General features: G+C 39.7%; 1 protein-coding gene across 3 annotated transcripts in view; it reads right to left on the bottom strand.

Moving 5' to 3' along the window:
- CDH11 (cadherin 11) overlaps positions 1–20254 on the bottom strand; it is a 116909-nt gene that overhangs the window by 13007 nt on the left and 83648 nt on the right. For all 3 annotated transcript variants that reach the window (XM_075940035.2, XM_075940037.2, XM_075940036.2), the window contains 6 exons: positions 14565–14969; positions 12825–13119; positions 10036–10155; positions 8275–8442; positions 4951–5138; positions 368–621 (listed from right to left, as the gene is read on the bottom strand). In XM_075940035.2, coding sequence (XP_075796150.1) covers positions 368–621; positions 4951–5138; positions 8275–8442; positions 10036–10155; positions 12825–13119; positions 14565–14792 — 1253 coding nt within the window. In that variant the 5' untranslated portion in view covers positions 14793–14969. The remainder of the gene's footprint in view (positions 1–367; positions 622–4950; positions 5139–8274; positions 8443–10035; positions 10156–12824; positions 13120–14564; positions 14970–20254) is intronic.

Here is a 20254-nt window from a genome sequence, read left to right as displayed (position 1 = left end):
GTGTAGACATACCCTCACTGTATTGTTAACAGTTATGCATAGATGCACGTGTGTGTGTGTGTGTGTGTGCATATCTGTGTAGCAATTGACAGTAGTAACCACACAGTAGTATCTGTGCTACTACAGCTGTTTCTATTCTAACATCCTTGAAAAATTGGTATGTCTGACAGTATTATAGAATATCTACCTTGTAATAGTGACTAGGGTGTTTTGGTATGAAGACAAAGATATAACAGATTGTACAATAAATATGTCCTAAATATGAGAAAATGTGCAAAATGAATGAAAAAATACATTCAAATAAAGAAGATAATTGACTATCTTGATTCTCTCTATAAAAACAATAGAACTAAATGATAAAGCATACCTTATAGCACTATTAGCAGCATCAGGGTCTTTGGCATGTACTCTCCCAACAACAGCACCAGCTGCCGCATTCTCCTGTACTTCAAGGATGTAATTTGGTGCTAAAAATATGGGTGGCTCATCAGCATCTTCTACTGCCACCTTGACAGTTACAGTGTCCTTGAATGGTCCATTGCTGATGAACTTAGGATCAATATGTACATTGGCTGCCTCAACCTTCAGACTGTAGGACTTTTTGGTTTCAAAATCTAGGAGCTGTAAGACATAAGAGAAGGATGCGTCAGTTGGATAGTGCCACCAATGTTAAAATGTAGAAGATAATTCCTTAGAATGTGACAGTAGAATCCCTGTAAAACAGATGTGGGCATAGCTCTTAATATGGAAAGACTCTTGTGCCCGAAGCCTTTAAAATGTGTGCTGAATGTAAGTGCTAAATACACACTATATCTAGAACTGAGAAAGAAACTTAACATACTGGGCAACATTCCTTACTGTGTCCTGTGCGTGTTGTGCTGCTTAGGGAACCACCCACATCTTCTCAGCTGGGGATCCCTGCAGAAGCAAGAGTCTCTGCTGCTTCTCCAATTAAAGCCCCAACGCAGAGAATATGTTGGGGCAAAGTGCAATAAGGATGTGTCTGCAGCAGGCTGCGTCTGCTTATCACCAGCTAGTGGGCAGTCCCTTGAGGTCAGTTGGCAGCTGGCATTAGGGCAGTGTAATCCATTATTTTTGTCAAGATTCAGATTTCTTAGTCAAGGTATAGTCAAAGTCCAGACTCAAGAGAAATGTATTAATTATTTATTATTCATTATTATGATCATAATCAAAAACAAAACAAAATAACAACATTTTGTGTTCCTTTCAAAAGCATATGACTGTCCAGATTTGGCCTGCAATCCACCTATTGACTATCCCTGCACTAGGGTCTGAATTGAAGATCCATAATTGACTTTTTACTTGGCCCTTTGCGCTTCCTGCAGCTCCCCTTGGCTAGAAATGGCAAACCGGAGCCAATGTGAGCCACGAGGCTCCGTACCAATGGAGCCTTTATGTAAACAAACCAGAATGGCCTGGTAGCAGCTTTCTCAAAGTGGGTTCATGTCTCACTTTGAGAAACACTGCTATAGTCTATGGTCTATGTTTATACGTTATGGGCAAAAGGTAGCATAGAAGGTGCTATAGTGGCTCCATATCAACTAGGATTTTCCCCCACTGTGGAAGAATCCTTCAGCAGCTGCATCTGTCTTCCATATGGACATTATGGGGTGGTGAGCTGGCACTCAATGTCATCGCAAGGGTCAGAATGGAGAGGCTGATGTGAGTCAATTGACAGTGAGTTCTAATTTCGCTAAATATTAATTGCACTTTTATTTGGCATAGTGTCTGTCCTAACACATCTAATGAACAGCTACTTTTCAAAAAGTAAATAGAAATAATGATTAATGAAGAAATATTATCCCCACAATGGTGGGGAAAGTGTGAAAAGTAATAGTGGTATTCTTTGTACTTCTATAGCTTTTCTATCCAAGAATCTCAGAGCACTTTAGAAATATAAAGGGAATAAGCCGCACCACAGCCTGTGCAGTAGGAATTATTCTCTGTGTTTCAGATGACTGATCCTATCTATGGTGTACCTGCAATGTGTCACTGACATAGAGAGCTTGTAATGTTTCAGTATTAGAAGCCACAGTATGGTTATGTCCTTAAATGTCTGAGAGGCAGGTGCCAACTGTGGCTATCAAATTATGCTAACAGCACAGAATGGACTGCAGGCAGTGATAATGTGCTAGCTATAGCTAAAAAAGCAGTGCAGACATAGTAATCGAAGAGCTATTAAAACAATGAGCAATCAAACAACATCACAGCAGCACAATAACTATCAGTATTCTAAGCAGTGACTGCCTCACCATCTCAAAAGTAAAGCACCATCTTCAAGTAGATATAGATAATTTTTACCTTCAGAACAGAAAAAGACTTGCACCTCTTCCACATGCTCAGATTAAGGCCCCCAAAGGGAAAACCACATCAAAATGCACATTATCTTCTTTAGAACAGTGAATGAATCTTAACCAGCAGAGTAAAGAAGGATAGTCTTGTGGTTAGGGTGCTAGTCTGGGATTTTAGAGAACCAGGGTTAATTCCCTTCTCAGGTACAGACTTTGTGTTTGATCTTGAGTTAATCATCTAGGACATGTCTGTACTACAAAGAAGATCAATGCTGCCACAGTTGATCTTCCAGGTTTCAGTTTAGAGGGTGTAGTATAGACCCACTAAATTGAACTGAAAGGGTGCCCCCATGAGCGCTGGTATTCCTGCTCCTCTCAAGGAGTAAGGGAGGTTGTCAGAAGCATTTGTTCATGTTGACCTCCCAGTGTGTGGATGGGAATGTAAGATAAGTCGACTCCAGATACATAATTTACATATCTTGAATTATGTATCTTACTTTGACCTTCCCAGAAATGTAGACCAGGCCAGAGGTATTGAGTGCCTCAGTTCCCCATCTGTAAAATGGGGAGAGTTGTGTTACCTACCAGACAGAGTAAGTATGCTGTGGGGATAATATCTGAAAGTCTGTGGGACATACACTTATCTAAAATGCTGCTTGGATTAAAAAATACTCTTTGTTTTTCACAAATGACAAAATAATTAGTTAGACTATCAAAAATCAGGTAATAATCAGATAACAACCTTGAAAAACTGGAATAATTAATTCAGAATAGATGCTATCAACAGAACATGGCAGATACACATGAGTTTACACACATTCATTCATAAGCAAAAAAGTAAATGTCCATTTATATTGAAAAGCTGTCAAATCATTTTCAACATTATCTGATATATCAGAACTATATGGAATACGTTCTCCAGCATCTGAGATCAGACACGAGTCAGAGCAGAGATGAGGATGTTGTAAGGGTTCTCACCTTTGAAAAAAGTGTTCCAAGATAATCCATATGTTCTAGTGAAGCTATCAATACTAATCAACATTGTTATCAGTATTTTAGTGACATTAAATTTGTAATTGTTTCATTAGCTCAGGATCTCATGCTGGACTGTGGATATGCAAATAAGCCTGACTGAGTCCTGCTTGACTGGGATCCTGGAGAGACTCTTCAAAAACACATGGGATTAAATTGCATTGTCTAGAAGGCTGGGTACAGGATTGGTGGAGAGAGGGATTTCAGATCTGCTTCCTCTCTGACATTAGAAATAAGCAGTCATGCATCAGTCTCTATGGGCTTGAACCTGCTCAATGCTGAGTAACACCTGCAAGGCGATGAGTGGCCTCAACTTCCATCAGAAGTGGCGGGTGTTGACAGCACTCAGCAAATTATAGGACTGTTCAGAGTGTCAGAGGAGTAATCCCTATACGTATTGTATTTGACTTGAGAGACAGGAAAACATGTTACATAAAAACAAGGGCGTTGATTTGTTTGCATACTGTGTATGTGCACTTGTGTGTGTTTGACTACAGATATGCACTTTGTGATGCAGTATTTTGAAAGTGCTGTTGTTCTAGATGTTAACTGATTTTCAACAATTGCTTATTCTTATTATATTTGAGAAATTATTATGCGGGCAGTTCTATGTCAATACTTGTAAGAGCCTCTTTTACTTGATCAGTCTGCACATTTTGGGAAAAGCTCCAGAGTGAGCTAATGTTACTCCAGTCCAGAGGAGGGGAACCTTCAGTGCACCAGCTGCACGCAGCTTCATGTAGCTTCCAGTGGCCAGGAATGGTGAACCACAGCCATTGGGAGTTGCAGGGCTCTGTGCCTGTGGACGCTCAAGTAAGCAAACCATTTGGCAGCCCACCAACAGCTAACCCTGACAAATCTTGAGTTCTCCACCCCTGCCCAAGTGCCTCATGAAACTGACCTAGGCTAAAATAGCATGGATTACAAGGAAGAAAGTAAAAGGTGAAATAAAACAATGATCCCACAGTAACGAAATGCTACTTCCCCCTTCCCCACACCCAGTAAAGTATCCAAGTGACTCATGAATGCAGAGGATCATGCTTAAACCCAAGTCTGTCATCATCATTGGCAAAAATGAGAGTATAACTTTGTTCTATGGGACTTTTTATTTTCACTGGAACACCACCCACATCATCCGTTTCTATATATCTATGCAGAATGTCGGGGAAGTAATATTGAACATTATCTTAAAATTCTCATGTTACTACCAACTTGAAAATGAACGTTTGATTAAAACATCAAACTCAATTCCATTATTTATTTCTATGGTAATTCTCCATATACTTTGAAGAGAGAAAGGTCTTTATTTCTCAAGGGGTATATCAGTACAGAGTTCTGTTACTTTATATTAATAAATCCACTCTAGAACCTTTTTGTAAAGCTGCTTTCCATTCATTACTTCCTCCCATTTTGGCTCTAGGCATTAGCAGAGAACAGAAAAATGGATTGTTCAGAATTAATCACAGCTTCATAAACAACATTATACACAATTGTATTTACCATAATTTTATCATGGACAGTAATCTACTGCTATTGTATCTTCTGTGAGAAAGAAAGTGAAGTATGCTGTATATATTATTGGATTTGAAGGGACAGCATCTCTCACCTTCTTAAGCTTTACAACACCTTCCTGAGTCTCATAATCTGTTGTAATTTCAAACATCTCCACACCATCTCCATCAATGATGCTGTAAGTCACTAAGCCATTTTCTCCAATATCTGGATCTTTGGCCTTCAATCGTCCTACTTCTTCCCCTGGAATGGATGCTTCTGATATTGACATCTGGTATACACCTAGGCAAAAAACATTCCATTGTAATGGCACAGTTTGCTTCTTCTAGCATTCATATTTTTACCCATTTTCATTTATAGATGTAAAAATAGCACAGCACTAATGGAGTTATCCATTGAAGGAATGGTTATATTATAAAGGTCTAGCTTACTTTGAGATTGAGGTCATTTGTGAAATCTGAGGCCATGTTGCTAATCTGTATAAAATTACCTTTCCCATTACAATCTTCACCTCTAGTGCACAGTAGGAATTAAAGGGCACTGTTTCTGCCTAGTTTCAATCCAAGGACCTGTCACAAGTGAAGCAAACGTGATAACTACTACACTACAGAAATCAGCTATAGCAGAAGTTAAAAGGCCAACTGATCATGCAATCAGAATGCAGAAATTATTATGACATCGAGGTTATAATTCATATTGGAGATGTTATTACAAAAATCTAGAGAAAATTAAATTTCAAATGATTCATGGTATGAACTTCATCTCTGAGAATCCAAAGATGGTAACTGATGTTCATTCAAAAGACACAAATTACATAACAGGAACTGGATAAGATCATACTGATGTGGAACCTAGAGGAATAAATCTGCTGTTTTCCATAACTCTCACTTGGAATATGAACTTGCATTCAATGAAATAACTGAAATTTAAGGACACTTAGTACATGCCGAATTATGTGGGGGCCAAGTAAAGATCCACAGGGAAGAGAAATAAAGGAAACTTTCCCACCCTAATTCAGGACCTATATCCTCTGTTGGTCCCAGTGGTCCAAATCTCTAGAAATGGTGAGGATGGTGCAAAGGAAACAACGCTCCTATGTAGTAGGAGGCTGTACGGGGTTTACTTATACATAATAGTCCTCTAGAAGCGCTTTCTACACATCTCCAAATACCCTCCAACACAAGCCAGTGTATAAAGGGTTGTCCCTAACCATTAACCATTTTGGCATTCTTTACATTAGCCAGAGCATGAACACTGATGTGAGCAAAGTCAGACTACAAGATAAAATAAAATGGGTTAAATCTACACATCTCCCCGCCTTCAAGAATCAAGTGAGGAACATTGGGGGAACATAGGCACAGGAACTAGATGTGCAGAAGAGACTGCAGCACCCCTAGGCTCCTGGTCTAATGCTTGGGGTCCCAGCTGCTGGCCCCATATGCTGGAGACTCTGATTCTGGCCCCACATGGTAGATTCAGTGTATGTGCCAGGAGCTATACTGACATAAACTGGGACCCCAACATGTGGGACCCCATATGAGTCCCATGTGCTGGGGGCTCTGTTACCAGCCCTATGTGCTGGAGTCCCAGTTTTAGCCCTGTACACCAGGGACTTCTGCTGCCAGCCCTCTGCCTGGGGTCCTTGCTGCTAGCCCTATGTGTCAGGGCTTTGCTCCTGGCCTCAGATGTGGGTGGGAGTTGACAGAAGTAAGGGGGACTTAGCATCCCCACTTTTAAAGAGGGTCCCACACCACTTTCAGAGGAGGTATATCAGGTATGGACTTTCTTCATTCACTGTAAACACAAGAGGCATATATGACAGAAATAAAACATGAATTCAGATCACAAACATGCCTAAATCAAAGCAGATTGTACAATAACATTTTGACCTATTGACAGACAGTCACTTGGATAGCAAATGAATGCAATGTCTTAAATGCTGTGAACCTAATATCCTTTTCTTGCTGGACAAGTGAAAGTTTTTTTAAAAAATACAATAGTTAGTGTTATTCAGTGCAATGTATCCTAGAGAGTAAAAACAATCCCCTTCAGGGTCGGGGTAAATGCAAAGTTTGAATTAGCTAAAACAAACAAATAAATAAGATGAAAATATATGTGAAAACCAAATAATCAGTGTAGCTACTAAAACTGGTGCACTTGTAGTAATTAGCAATATTTTGTCTCCAATCTGAAAATTTATTTGTGCTAAATTTTATTTTATCTGCTACCTGTGGATATAACTATTCACAAAGGAGTAAAGGTCCAATCCTATAATCTTTAGTCACCTGAACAGTCCTTGACTTCAGTGAAACTACACATACAAGTGAAAGATGCAGCATCATGCATAAAATTGAAAGAATACATGAAATAGAATGTGATGCTCACTCAGCTGCAAGGCTGTCAAGAAGCTGAAAGAGCATAACCATGAGTTGTTAGCAGGATGTGCAATGCTCTTTCATCTGTGGCCAAGGAAAGCACTTCTTGCCTCAAAAAAACCTTAGACAGCATAGGGTGCAGCAGGTGTAAAAAGATAAAATAGATCATCTGCCATTCACCCGTATTCACTAACAGAAGTGGATTTGCACAAGTAGAAATGGCTATCATAAGCTACAACTTGGAAATAGCTATGAATAGGGAGTACTGAAAGTATAAGGGAAAAAGACACATTGGCTCTTCTTTAGCACAGTGTTAGTCTCTCTCTGTGAGAGCCTACTGGTATGTGTAGATGAATGTATTGTGGGAACCCCATGTATATTTTATGTCTCCAAAACCAGAATAAACTGCTGACATACAATGGAGGTGAGACATTCGAAATCCATTCTTTTAACTCCTCCTGGTTCTCCATCATATTTTTGACAGATTTTCAAAGAATTTTTTTCCGGGACTGTTGGCATTGTCTGAATAGAATGCTGAACAGAGCCTGCTTTTTCTGAGCAGGCTTTAGTACCTCTGCAGTGTTAAAAAATAGACTTGCACTGCAGCAACGATGGCTTAAGATTACTTAATAAATGTATTCTAAGTCTTTTCCCTAATGTATAGTTTCAAGTACTTTTTTTCAGCCTAGTTTTAACTATCTCCATTACAGATACTTCACTTTCATAAAAGTTTAGATCATATCACATTGATCTCACCATAGGTATGTTTATAGTACAAAATGACTCAACCGTTTTCAAAATGAAGCATGGAGCCAGGAACCCCCTGCCCTGATCATGGCCCTGAAAATAACTCCCTCTGTAGCACTTGAGAAATCATTTTAGGACTGCGCATAAAATTGGGAACATATTTACATATATCAAATTTCTGTTGTGATTCTCTATTAGCTATGATTAGTTTCTATTTGTTTGACTATGTAAAGCGCTACATGAGTGTTAAATTATATTGGTAGTAACTGTTATGTATGAAGGGACTTGTCACTTACTCTGTGGGAACTTTGGTGGGTTGTCATTGACATCAGTAAGTGTAATTGTCACTTTAGTCGTCCCTGAGAGTCCTCCCATGTGTCCTCCCATATCTTTTGCCTGTATTACAACATGATATTCTTCCTTAGCTTCTCTGTCCATGTTTGGAAGAGCAGTTCTAATAATACCTGTACAATCAAAGGAACAATGTCATATCAATATTTTCAGTCATTCAAAACTAGTATTTGCATATTATACAGTGTATTTAAGACATATCATGCATGCTGCTTAGATCAAAACTGCCCAATCTCCCCTAGGTTCTTGTCTAAAAAGGAGGCCTAAAATCAGCATAGCTGGACACAAAAGGGCTCGTCTACATTGGCCCCTTTTCCGGAAGGGGCATGGTAATTTTTGAGATCGTAATAGGGAAATCCGCGGGGGATTTAAATATCCCCCGCGGCATTTAAATAAAAATGTCCGCCGCTTTTTTCCGGCTTCTAGAAAAGCCGGAAAAGAGCATTTACACTGGCCTCGATCCTCCGGAAAAAGCGCCCTTTTCCGGAGGATCTTATTCCTACTTATTCAAAAGCGCCCTTTTCCGGAGGATCTTATTCCTACTTATTCAAAGTAGGAATAAGATCCTCCAGAAAAGGGCGCTTTTTCCGGAGGATCGGGGCCAGTGTAGACGCTCTTTTCCGGCTTTTCTAAAAGCCGGAAAAAAGCGGCGGACATTTTTATTTAAATGCCGCGGGGGATATTTAAATCCCCCGTGGATTTCCCTATTACGATCTCAAAAATTACCATGCCCCTTCTGGAAAAGGGGCCAGTGTAGACATAGCCAAAGGCTATGTCTAGACTGCATCCCTCTGTTGGCAAAGGGATGCAGATTAGGCAGATCGACATTGCAAATGAAGCAGGGATTTAAATATCCTACACCTAATTTGCATAAAAATGGCTGCTCTTTTTGCCAACTCAGCACTTTCTCGGCAAAAAGCGGCAGTCTAGAAGGGGATCTGTTGAGAAAGAAAGCCTTTTTCGACAGATCCTATAAACCTCCTTGCAGGCGGCATAAGGGATCTGTTGAAAAAGGCTTTGTTTCTCAACAGATCCCCCTCTAGATTGCTGCTTTTTGCTGACAAAGTACTGAGTATGCAAAAATGGCGGCTATTTTATGCAAATTAGGCACAGGATATTTAAATCCCTGCTTCATTTGCAATGTCGATCTGCATCCCTCTGCCGACAGAGGGTTGCAGGCTAGACATACCCAAAAGTATTACCAAGGTAATTCTTCTGCCGCATAGAGTCTGAATATCAGCTTCTACTAAATCTCTCTGCAACTCAGGCAGGGGGAATAGTCCCATCCAGTGTTCTCTGTATGCTGTGCACTTGTGCAACTGCTCAGCAGAGATTCAAATACTACCTAGCTGATTAGCAGAACACGCACAGATAAGTTTTGTTTCTTCTGGTGGGGACATTTGCACATGCCTCAATTCACATAAAAATGTATTCCAAGAATGGATGGAAAAAAATAGAGGAAACATTGGTCCTGTCTCGGGGACATCTCTCTCAAATGCTATACACACCAGAGGCCAATCTTGCTGAACACCTTGGACAGAAGAAGGAGAGACTGAAGGTGCTTTAAAGCGATCTGGATACCCCAAGATGAACTAGACTGCCCTTCAACTGTTACTGCAGTTCGGAGACAAAATATTTAGCTCTTAATTTTCATTTACTTGAAGAAGTAATGGTGTTCAAAACATATAAATCTGTCTCTTTCATACCTGTTTGTGCTTCCACAGAGAAGTACGGCTGACCCTCAAGAATACTGTAAACCAGTTTGGCACTGTTCCCATAGGTAGGATCATCAGCATCCGAAGCAGTTACTTGAATAACTGATGTACCTAAAAAGAAAAGAAAGGAACAAATTTAAAAAGTAAATGTGTTTGCTAAAGCCACACAGTTAAATCATAAGGAAACCTGTTTAATGTGACTATTTCCACTGCTCTTCTCCCACCCTACACACACACACCAAAAACAAAAAAAAAGTGTCAACGATTACTGAGGATCTATTTAGCAATTTGTTCATTGGAAAAGAGATGCCCTAGGAAGTCACTGATGATAAGGCAAATTATAGGCCATCAGTCAATGATTTTACAACCTAATATACACTATTCCCGTAGATTTAATATTTCTTTGCAATTACCTGTAAAATATTTTACTGCTTTGGTGTTATATAGCTGTCAAATGGGAAGCAACACTCCACAACTACACTCACACAAAGGATACTTGTATTGATCAAAAAGGAGAGGTGGGCTTTTCCCTTGTTAGCTTATTTCAACCAGGGCAAAATATAAAGTATGGCACCATCTCCTAGCTCACATCTATATTGCATTGCTCACCTCAAGATGAAGAGTACAATGGGCCCTGTAGATCACACTACCTCTTGCTCCACAAACCTTGGTTTGACCCCTGTCAGTTGGAGGATTCCCCCCTCTCCCCCATTCACACACTCCTTAACCCTAACACAGTCTTGCAGAGACCCTTTGCAGCCTAGCCAATGCTCAAGTGATTTTGGAGGGTTTGGGAGCTCATTTTGTCATGACGTGCTCCAACCCCAACAAGAAGTTCAGCCCTTTTGGAAGCCAGTAGGGTCTCTCATCTTGGATCACCAGGCTCAGAGGCAGGGTGGGGATGGCCCCCTATGTTGCTAAAGTGTCTCCTCTCTCTCCCCTCTTCTAAGAAACCCAGACAGGACAGCACTTCTTCTTCTCCCTGAAACATCCAGTGTAGGAATGGTCAGAGGGGAACAAAAAGCCCCCTGGAATTGTCCTTCAGCCTATCAGCATGGGAATGGGGAGATGAGAGAGGATACTGCTTGGCTACGTCTACACTGGCACCCTTTTCCGGAAATGCTTAAAACGGAACAGTTTTCCGTTATAAGTATTTCCGGAAAAAGAGCGTCTACATTGGCAGGATGCTTTTCCGGAAAAGCACTATTTCCGGAAAAGCGTCCGTGCCCATGTAGACGTGCATTTCCGCAAAAAAGCCCCGATCTTCATTTTCGTGATCGGGGCTTTTTTGCGGAAAATAAATCTGTGCTGTCTACACTGGCCCTTTTCTGGAACAGTTTTCCAGAAAAGGACTTTTGCCCGAACGGGAGCAGCATAGTTTTTCCAGAAAAGCACTGATGATTTTACAGAAGATCATCAGTGCTTTTCCGGAAAAGCAAGTGGCCAGTGTAGACAGCTGGCAAGTTATTCCGGAAAAGTGGCTGATTTTCCGGAATAAGTTGCCAGTGTAGACACAGCCCTTATGTCTTCCAGATACAGGCATGTGTGAAACACCCTAGGACTGCGAGGCTGGGTGTGCTGAAGTGGGGGCGGAGGCTGAAGGTGCTGCCAACTTTGAAGAAGGGGAGAAACCCAAGGGCTGCAGGAAGGAAGAATAATTAAAAGTAAAATTAATTATTTTTGCTCCTTGAACAGTTAATTAAGAGAGGTTTTTTGAATGCATTGTGATCATGGGATATTTTTTATTTTTGTGTAGTCATCAAATTATAGAAAGAAATAGGAATGATTTCAAGTTACTTTTCATTATAATTGTATTGATTATTTAAAAATATGTAGGGCTTAAATGTAATTACTGCACTGAAAGACAGAAAGCTCTGAAAGATGGCGGATGTTGTAAAGGTCTTCTTGAATGTGCACATCTTTGCAGCTCACATAAATGGTTACTAAACATAACTGGTAAACTTCATACATAGAGTGCTTTGTGTGATGAAACTGTTCACTATTAATTTCCCAGTTCCATTTTATAGGCCTTCTACCATATACTTTTAAATATGTGTGATTTAGGTTTTTCCATCATATTTTAATTTTATCACACTTCAGATCTCTCCACTGAGTGTTTTCTTGGGTACAATCATTTAACACAAGACCTCTGTCTTTTTCCAACCAGTAGGGATGCTTTTTCTCTGCCCCAACTCTCCATTTTTCAAGGGATACATTTGAGATACCAATTTAAAATATCATGATTATATTGAAATTAGTTTTTACTTAGGACTAGTCCCCATTTCCTCCCCCCCCCAAAAACCAACCAACAACAACAACCATTCTTCATCTTTTCCATTCTAATTCTCCTTCAATTTGCAAACACTGAGTTTCCATGTGAGCTTCCAGAGAAAAGTATGTGTGCATTAAAGGTTGACTTTTCAATCTGTAATTATCACACACACGTTTCCAGAAAAAGCAGAGGTGGTGTTAAATCAAAAAACAGATTAAAATACATGGTGGTTTTTAAGTCTTATGATTTCTGTGACCTAGTCTTATGATTTTGATCTTGTGAGGGAGTCTGACTCAGAAAGTATGATGTCTTATGGTTGGCAAAACTGGCTATAGCAGAGTTTTCAACTTTGAATCCTTCAGCTAATTAGAGCAAATGACAGATGATGTTTCATTGATTAATAGAAGAACTGAATGAATACATTTTTCTCCTCAGAAACTGGAAAAAGTCCCTGTCAATATAATTTACTCCAAAAAATGTAAAGTGGCATGCACTTATTGGTACCTACCCACATTGGACCTCTCTGGCACGTTAGCATGATAATTCTCATGTAGAAACTCAGGCGGGTTGTCATTTATATCTTGAACTTTAACAATGAATTCTGAAGGTGGTTCCAAAGGTCTGTTAGTGTTTCTGTCTACAGCTTGTGCCGTTAGAGTATACTGAGCTCTCTCTTCTCGGTCCAGTGTCTTTGTTGCATGGATGTTCCCTGATTTGTCATCGATAACAAAAATTATTCCAGCGCCTTCACCTGAGAGAATGTATTTAATGTTTCCATCTCCAGAGTCGATATCTGAATGAAGCTATAAAATATAAAATATATATTGTAACTAAGCAATATATACTGTGCATTTCCAGCCATTAAAATTGTAATTGAATTATTACATGTTATTGTCTAGCCACTGCCAAGTTTCTAAACTTTCAGGACTGATGCAGAGCTTAGTTTCATGAGTCAGGTGCATAGCTGACATCATTTGCTTTGGCTCAGAAGTGTTGAACTCCTGTTTAAATCAGCAAACCGATGACAGAATTTAGCTTAGTGAGTCTGATTCTCTACTCTACTACATGGGTTTTAAGCTAAAATAACACAACTGACTGTGCAGGAGGTAAATCAAGTGTAACACGAGAGACAATCCGGCCCAGAATATGTAATGCAGTCTAATTTTAATCTTACTAAGTAATATCTTAAAATTTAGATGTTCAATAGGAGTGGGTTGTATAGTGCAGCTGGGAGGTGTAATTCTCAGAGCAGGTAGACTCACTTGCATTAGCTCTCTTCTCAAGATAGCAACACAGCCATATGGCACAGCTGGCAGTCCAGCTACCTAACTCCAAGCCTGCCCTGTGAGTCACATTGCTATTTTTAGTGAGCTAGTGCTAGTCAGTGTAATTACCCAGGGATTCACATTTATCAACTGCTTGGTAGACATAAATGTAAATTATGTTTTTCATTTATTTTGGTTTGCCTGATCTAATCTATTTTAACCATTATTTTAAAACTCTTACACGGGTTGGTATGTTCTAGACTAGTCTTACAATACTGAGAGCTATGCTCCTCTGAATGGACACCAAGGCTGTGTCTAGACTACAGAGTTTTGTCGACAAAAGTGGATTTTTGTTGAGAAAACTATATCTGCATCTACACTGCTGCTGAGTTCTGTCGACATAATGTCGACAGAACTCAGCAGTTTTGTCGACGTTGGTAAACCTCATTCTACGAGGAATAACGCCTTTTGTCGACAGAGTTCTGTTGACAGAAGGCATTATTGCATCTACACTATGCTTTGCATCTACACTGTCATGTCGACAAAGCGGCTTGCGTTGTCAACAGAACTGTCTGTAGTCTAGACGCTCTTTGTCAACAGAAGCTTTGTCAACAGTATCTGTCAACAAAACTTCTGTCGACCAAAGGCTGTAGTCTAGACATACCCCAAAATTAAGAATGGTATGACGATTTACTGGGACATGGTGGACAATTTAGGGATTAACCTTGTTGTGCAAATGATCCTTTTGGTCCCAGTAGAGAAGGTTTCAATGTACTGCTCTAAGGCCTGAAGTCAAAGTGCTTTGAATTCAATGGAAAAACTCCCCTTCAGTTCAATACACTTTGGATCAGGACCCTTACTGAGCTACAGAGGAAATGATGAATACCAGAAGTTTCAGGGAGGAAAAAAAGAAGCTGATATAGCAATGAGAAAGAAATCAGTACCTATTAAAAACAAATGAAAAAGTGTAATATATTTCTTACCCTGCCAACTAGTACAGGATCCGGTCCTGTGTACTCTTCTATTACAAAGAACTGATTCCACACCCAGCCTCTTTTTGAACGATGCAGAACTTGCCCTTCTTTTCCTTTTTCATGGTGACCATGAAGTGACGGCCTTAAATGGTTGAGTTTTTCTGTAGACAGGGCATGGCTGTAACACAGCATGCCCAGGCAGATAAGAGCAGCATGTAAACAACTGTCCTCCTTCATTTTTGGTTATTTTATAGGCACAGGAGTATTCAAGAATCTACTCCTTCCACCCAGAGTGGCCTCTGAAGTAGAAACCGTGGGGCTACTGGAAAATTTCAGATGTAATGTTCTGCATATAGGATGCCACCTCTCATTAAGTGCATCACTTTAATGCTCTGCAGATTCCCAACTTAATTGCTGAAGGAAAGAAGAGTGGAGAAAAGTGTCAGTCTTTCCCTTTTGAGAAGTGACAATTATAAGCCAACTGTAAAAAACTATTGCCAATCCAGCACAGATGTAATATCCCTTGCACACTTAAAGAAAATAACAGTAATCAAGAACTAATGATTCAGTAGGAAAATATTACTTTGATAGTAATTATAACAACTATAACTATTCTAAATAAGTTTTCTTTCTGGTACTGTTAGTGTTCATTTCCCTCTTCTCCTAATGCAGTGGGAAACGATGCCCATATAGGTTTCAGCATGCATCCGGTACGGTAATAAAATATTATCAGTCAGTGCTTAGAAGCATTCCCAAACCTTAATGCTGCCCTTGCCACCACCCTTGCCACAAACCTTTAACATTATGAATTAGTAAAAACACCTAAAGACTCTTTGATAAGGTGATGTTTGGCAGTAGCACCCATTCCAGGTGTCTCTAAGGTAGGTCTATAGTGTAATAAAAGACCCATAACTGCAAATGGCTTGGGACAGGTGAATTAAGGTTAGGCAGCCATGCTAAAAATTGTAGCATGTACATTCAGGCTCAAGCTGGAACCATGGTCCGAAACCATGTGAGAGATGAGTCTCAGAGCCCAGTGTCTAGCCCAAGACTGAATGGCCGGAATGCAACGTTTCGTCCCACAAACTGAAATCAACTTATGTGGACTCCAAGACTTGGTGGAATGGGACTTTTTATTGACGTATAGACATCCTCCTAAAATTTTAGTTGCCCAGATGATTTTGCCTCTTTCCTCATATCTGATCACTTCTGTACAATAGGTCAGAGTCAACAATGAGATTGTCTAATACATTGAGACTTGAGCTAAGGCTACACGTTCAGGACTATCAACCCATCTTAAATAACTTTTTGCATATACCCATCAAGCTTCCTGTACAATGTTTTTCAGCCTTTATTTAAAGAACACCTGTACTCTGTTGTGTTGGAACAATGTGTATAATGGGGATGCTGAGAGCCATTGAATCCACTGTATACGATGGAAACTAGCACCCCTCATTCTAGCACCTATGCCTGTACTGAGCAACCGACATGTACTGCTCCCGGAATGTTTGTTTTAGGCGTCTCAGTCAGTGTTCCCAATAGGCTGTGAACTTGTGCTCAGGAAAGATGCCACCTAGCTGATTAGCAAGGTGTCCACAACTAGGTTTTTTGTTTCTGCTAGTCATGCACATGCACACATGCCTCATGACCACACAAAAGTTTATTCTGCATAAGGCTGGAAAAGATTAGTGGGAACATTTGTCTTAGGAATTTTCTTTGTATCTGCTACAGATTGCTAACAAAATATTAACTTAAAGCTATATTCCATTCTCAGAGGCACACAACCTTTTCCAATTCTCTCTCTCTCTCTCTCTCACAAACACACGGGCTGCGTCTAGACTGGCATGATTTTGCAGAAATATTTTAATGGAAAAGTTTTTTGCACAAAAGCATCCGTGGCCAGGCTAGACGCGATTTTGGCAAGAAAGCCCCAATTGCCATTTCAGCCATTGGGGCTTTTTTGCGCAAAACATTTCTTCCCTTTCTACACTGGCCCTCTTGAGCAAGTAATCTTGTGCAAGAGGGCTTTTTCCCGAGCGGGAGTGGGAAAGTATTTGCGCAAGAAACACTGATTTTGTACATTACAAAGTTAGTGCTCTTGTGCAAATTCAAGCAGCCAGGGTAGACAGCTGGCAAGTTTTTGTGCAAAAGCAGCTGCTTTTGCACAAAATCTTGCCAGTCTAGATGCACCCACAATGTTCTGCTTTGGTTAAGGATTTTCTAAAATAATACATGTAACACAAAAAGACCAGGAATTGAAGAGTTAATGCAACCTACACTCTACTCTGTCTCCCCCAAAACACACAGCTCACTGTTAGCACAGCCTCATGACAGAGAATGTATCTCATCAGTAAAATGCCACACGTTTAGCATCTCCTTCTCCAAATCCTATTTAAACCCTCTTCCCACTTTAGTCTTTACACAGTTCTGTTAAAACACATAGATTTAGGTTTGAGAAATAGGGTATGGTAAATTTTGGGAAGCAAAACCACTGTATTTTTCAAATAAAACAAAGAGGCTGACAATCTTTTTTTAGTGTAAACCAGAAACACAGACATTGTCTTAGCAATGACATTGCAATAGCTCCAGCCTAATATATTCCATGAGGCTTATGCATATATTTGAGTACATAATCTAGCATAGAAGAATTTGACTTTTTCTTTCTCGGGCATATTTAATAAGACAATTTTAAAATAACCATTTGAATTTTTTCTGTATTATTTTCCCTTTGCCATGTTATGAAAGAATCTCCTACAATTTGGTTCAGAAAAAATGATTTAAAATTTCAGAAATCATTATTAATTGTAAACTGTGGATTGTATCAAGAAACAAAGGGTTTAGTCAGTGCTGTCCTTTCTAAGCTGTCTTATGTTTGCTGCCATTTTGCTGACAAGAGAAATTACTTTCAACACCGTAAGAGCTTGAGCCTGAAGTAAGAGACAGAAACTATTTTTATTGTGTTTTATTCAGGAGAAAAGTCACTGCTACTATTTAAGTAAATATCCATTAAATCTAGTGTAACCCACACACCCACTGGGTGTGGTTCACTGCCCCATGTGGTGGCACTTAGACCATTTACGGAGCGAAAGAATAAGTTTTTTTTTATAGTCTTAGCTGAGAGTCAGCAAGCTTGATAGCTCAAGCTATAGAAGCTCATGTACTAAGCTCTGGAGGACCCAGTTGAGGTTCCGCCTATTGGTGTTACACTAGCTCAAAGTTCAGAAATGTCATCTTAAATATGTGACTAATTCTCGTCCCCAGTTACACAAGTTGAAATCCAGAGTCATGCCAATACAGTCAATGGAATGATCGGTGGAGCTGACAGCTTACAGAGGCAAGGTGGCGCCATGCACCCAGAAGGGGTGACAAAGAGGGCAAAAGGATGGAGCCAAAGGCAGTTGGCTCTCAGGGCTGCCCAGATTGTAGCATGGCGACCCACAGTGCTTAGTGCTGCCCAGAGCACATGGCAGAGTCCTCCAACAGTGATTTAAAGATCCTGAGGCTGCAGCTGCTACCACTGCTACTGTAGCAGCAGCCAGAGCCCTGAGATCTTCGAATCGCTGAGTCCTGAGTCACTTGTCTTCCTGTCTGCAGGCCTGAGAATAACTCTGGGTTTATGCCATATAACTGAGGGTTGAATTTAAACCTCAATACGCATGCTCTACTATTACCCGTGTAGTGTTATATGAGGATGATTTTGTCTGTATTCATCTGTTTGGGCTCAACCAAAACTTGGAATACTGTAGTTGTTATATAATTGCATTCCCTTACCCTATAATATGGATGTGTTTCAGGAGCAATTTCCTGTGGAGTGGCCTTTCATATTAATGGAGCACCATGATGTGCAACTTACAGACAGTTATATTGGTCACATACACTTACTAGAAGCATGCTATTCGGAAGTGCAGTAGTTAATAGCATTGGCAGATTTTTTGTAATAAGGCCCAGACACTCCAGTATAGATGAATGGAGACTGTTGTCCTGTTTTGCTGCTGGTGCATTGTTTTGGCTTATTTTATAGCCAGCTTAGCAAGTGAACAGTTTGCATTAATAGATTTTAAAAACAAGTATAAAAAGGGGAAAAACACTGTATATTTGATTACTGTTCTACAGATTGTTAACTTGAAATGATGCAACCAATAATTGAAATAAGTAAACACCCCAAGATTCCACAATACCCAAAACATCAAATAACTTTATTACCAGCATTGTTATGTAACTATCAGCAAAGGTTTTATGAAAGATGCTTTAAAATAATGGAACAGACACGCAAATTCATACAAATATTTGCCATCAGTTACTGAAGTGTGAAGCACTAAACACAAAACATTAACCACCCATCCATACTTAATTTACTAATTAGGATTTAAAATGGTAATTGCCTCCAATCCTTTATTTTTAAACCTCTGTGAAAGTAGAGTTATGTATTCCTAATACAAAGGGAGGAGTATAATTGGTAAATGTTTTTTTTTTCTAGGAGCTCAGTCCCGTAAACACACAATGAGATTGATCATGGCAGTAGGGTCTTTTTGCTTACTAGCAAATAAGAGCCAAATCTATATTCATAAGGCATGTTATTAACTTTATATAGGACACTTAGTTGGAGTAAACTGACATCGCACCAGTGAAGTTCATTAAGTTACTCCAATTTAAAGCAGCTGAGTATTTGATACTTTATTTATAAAGTACTTTCCACCAATAGGAGATGCTGCTAAATTAAAGTATAACAACAAATATAACTATAAATGATGGTGGCATCTTTAAAAGGAAAGGAGGCTTTGTTCCAAAACAATTAACACAAGTCATTTCAACAATTTAAAAATAACTTCCAGGTTAAAAACAAACAGTGTATTTCTTCAATGAGACATTATGGAAAAAGCAACTAAACAATTTATAAACCAATTATTGTCTTCTGACCAACACTGGAGGAAAAAATAACTCATCACTCCCCAAGCATGGCATGCAGATCTGGGAACTGAACTTGCAGCAGATGATTGGAATGTGTCTCTGGTTAATGTCCAGAAAGCCACAATTCACAACAGATTTATTCAGATGCTGTACTACTTTACATGAAGATAAAACTGTAGGAATAATTTACTGTGAATTTTATCTTTCTTCAATCACTGTTTAGTTGGGAATAATTGCTTTAATATTAGTATGATTATTCAATTAACTCCGTGCAAAGATTGTATTATTCCAAAACTATGGCAAACAGTATAGATAGCCATCTATCCAGATTGCCCCAAATACCATATCCTAATGTTGTCGTCGTTGTTTGGAATCACATAATAAACATTTTCTTATTTCAAAGCCATGAATTTCCATTAGAAATGATTGGAAATCCAATGTTATCCTACTTTTCTTATATCTGAGTAGATACTGTGATACTGTGGGACAAGATGGATCTAGGATGAGACAGTAAGTTTTAATTGCGAATAAGAACATTCTGGTACTTTTCAGGGATTGAATACTTGTCCCACCATGAATACATAGAAACAAGAAGCTATCTCACACTACAGGTTTGACTTCTGTGGTCCAGCACCCTCGGGACCTGAGTGCTCCTGAACTAGGGAATTTGCTGGACATGGGGAGGTCAGGCCTCAGACTCTCATGGAGCTCCCCTCCTGGCTGCAGTCTTTGCCACTGTGCTTCCCACAGTCTGCCTGTTGGGCTCTGCTGCCCCCAGTCCTCGGGTAGGG

The sequence above is a fragment of the Pelodiscus sinensis genome, chromosome 12 (genome assembly GCF_052426305.1).
Source record: "Pelodiscus sinensis isolate ZL-2025 chromosome 12, ASM5242630v1, whole genome shotgun sequence".
NCBI classification, from domain to species: Eukaryota; Metazoa; Chordata; order Testudines; family Trionychidae; genus Pelodiscus; species Pelodiscus sinensis.
This window is presented reverse-complemented; position numbering and strand designations above follow the sequence as displayed.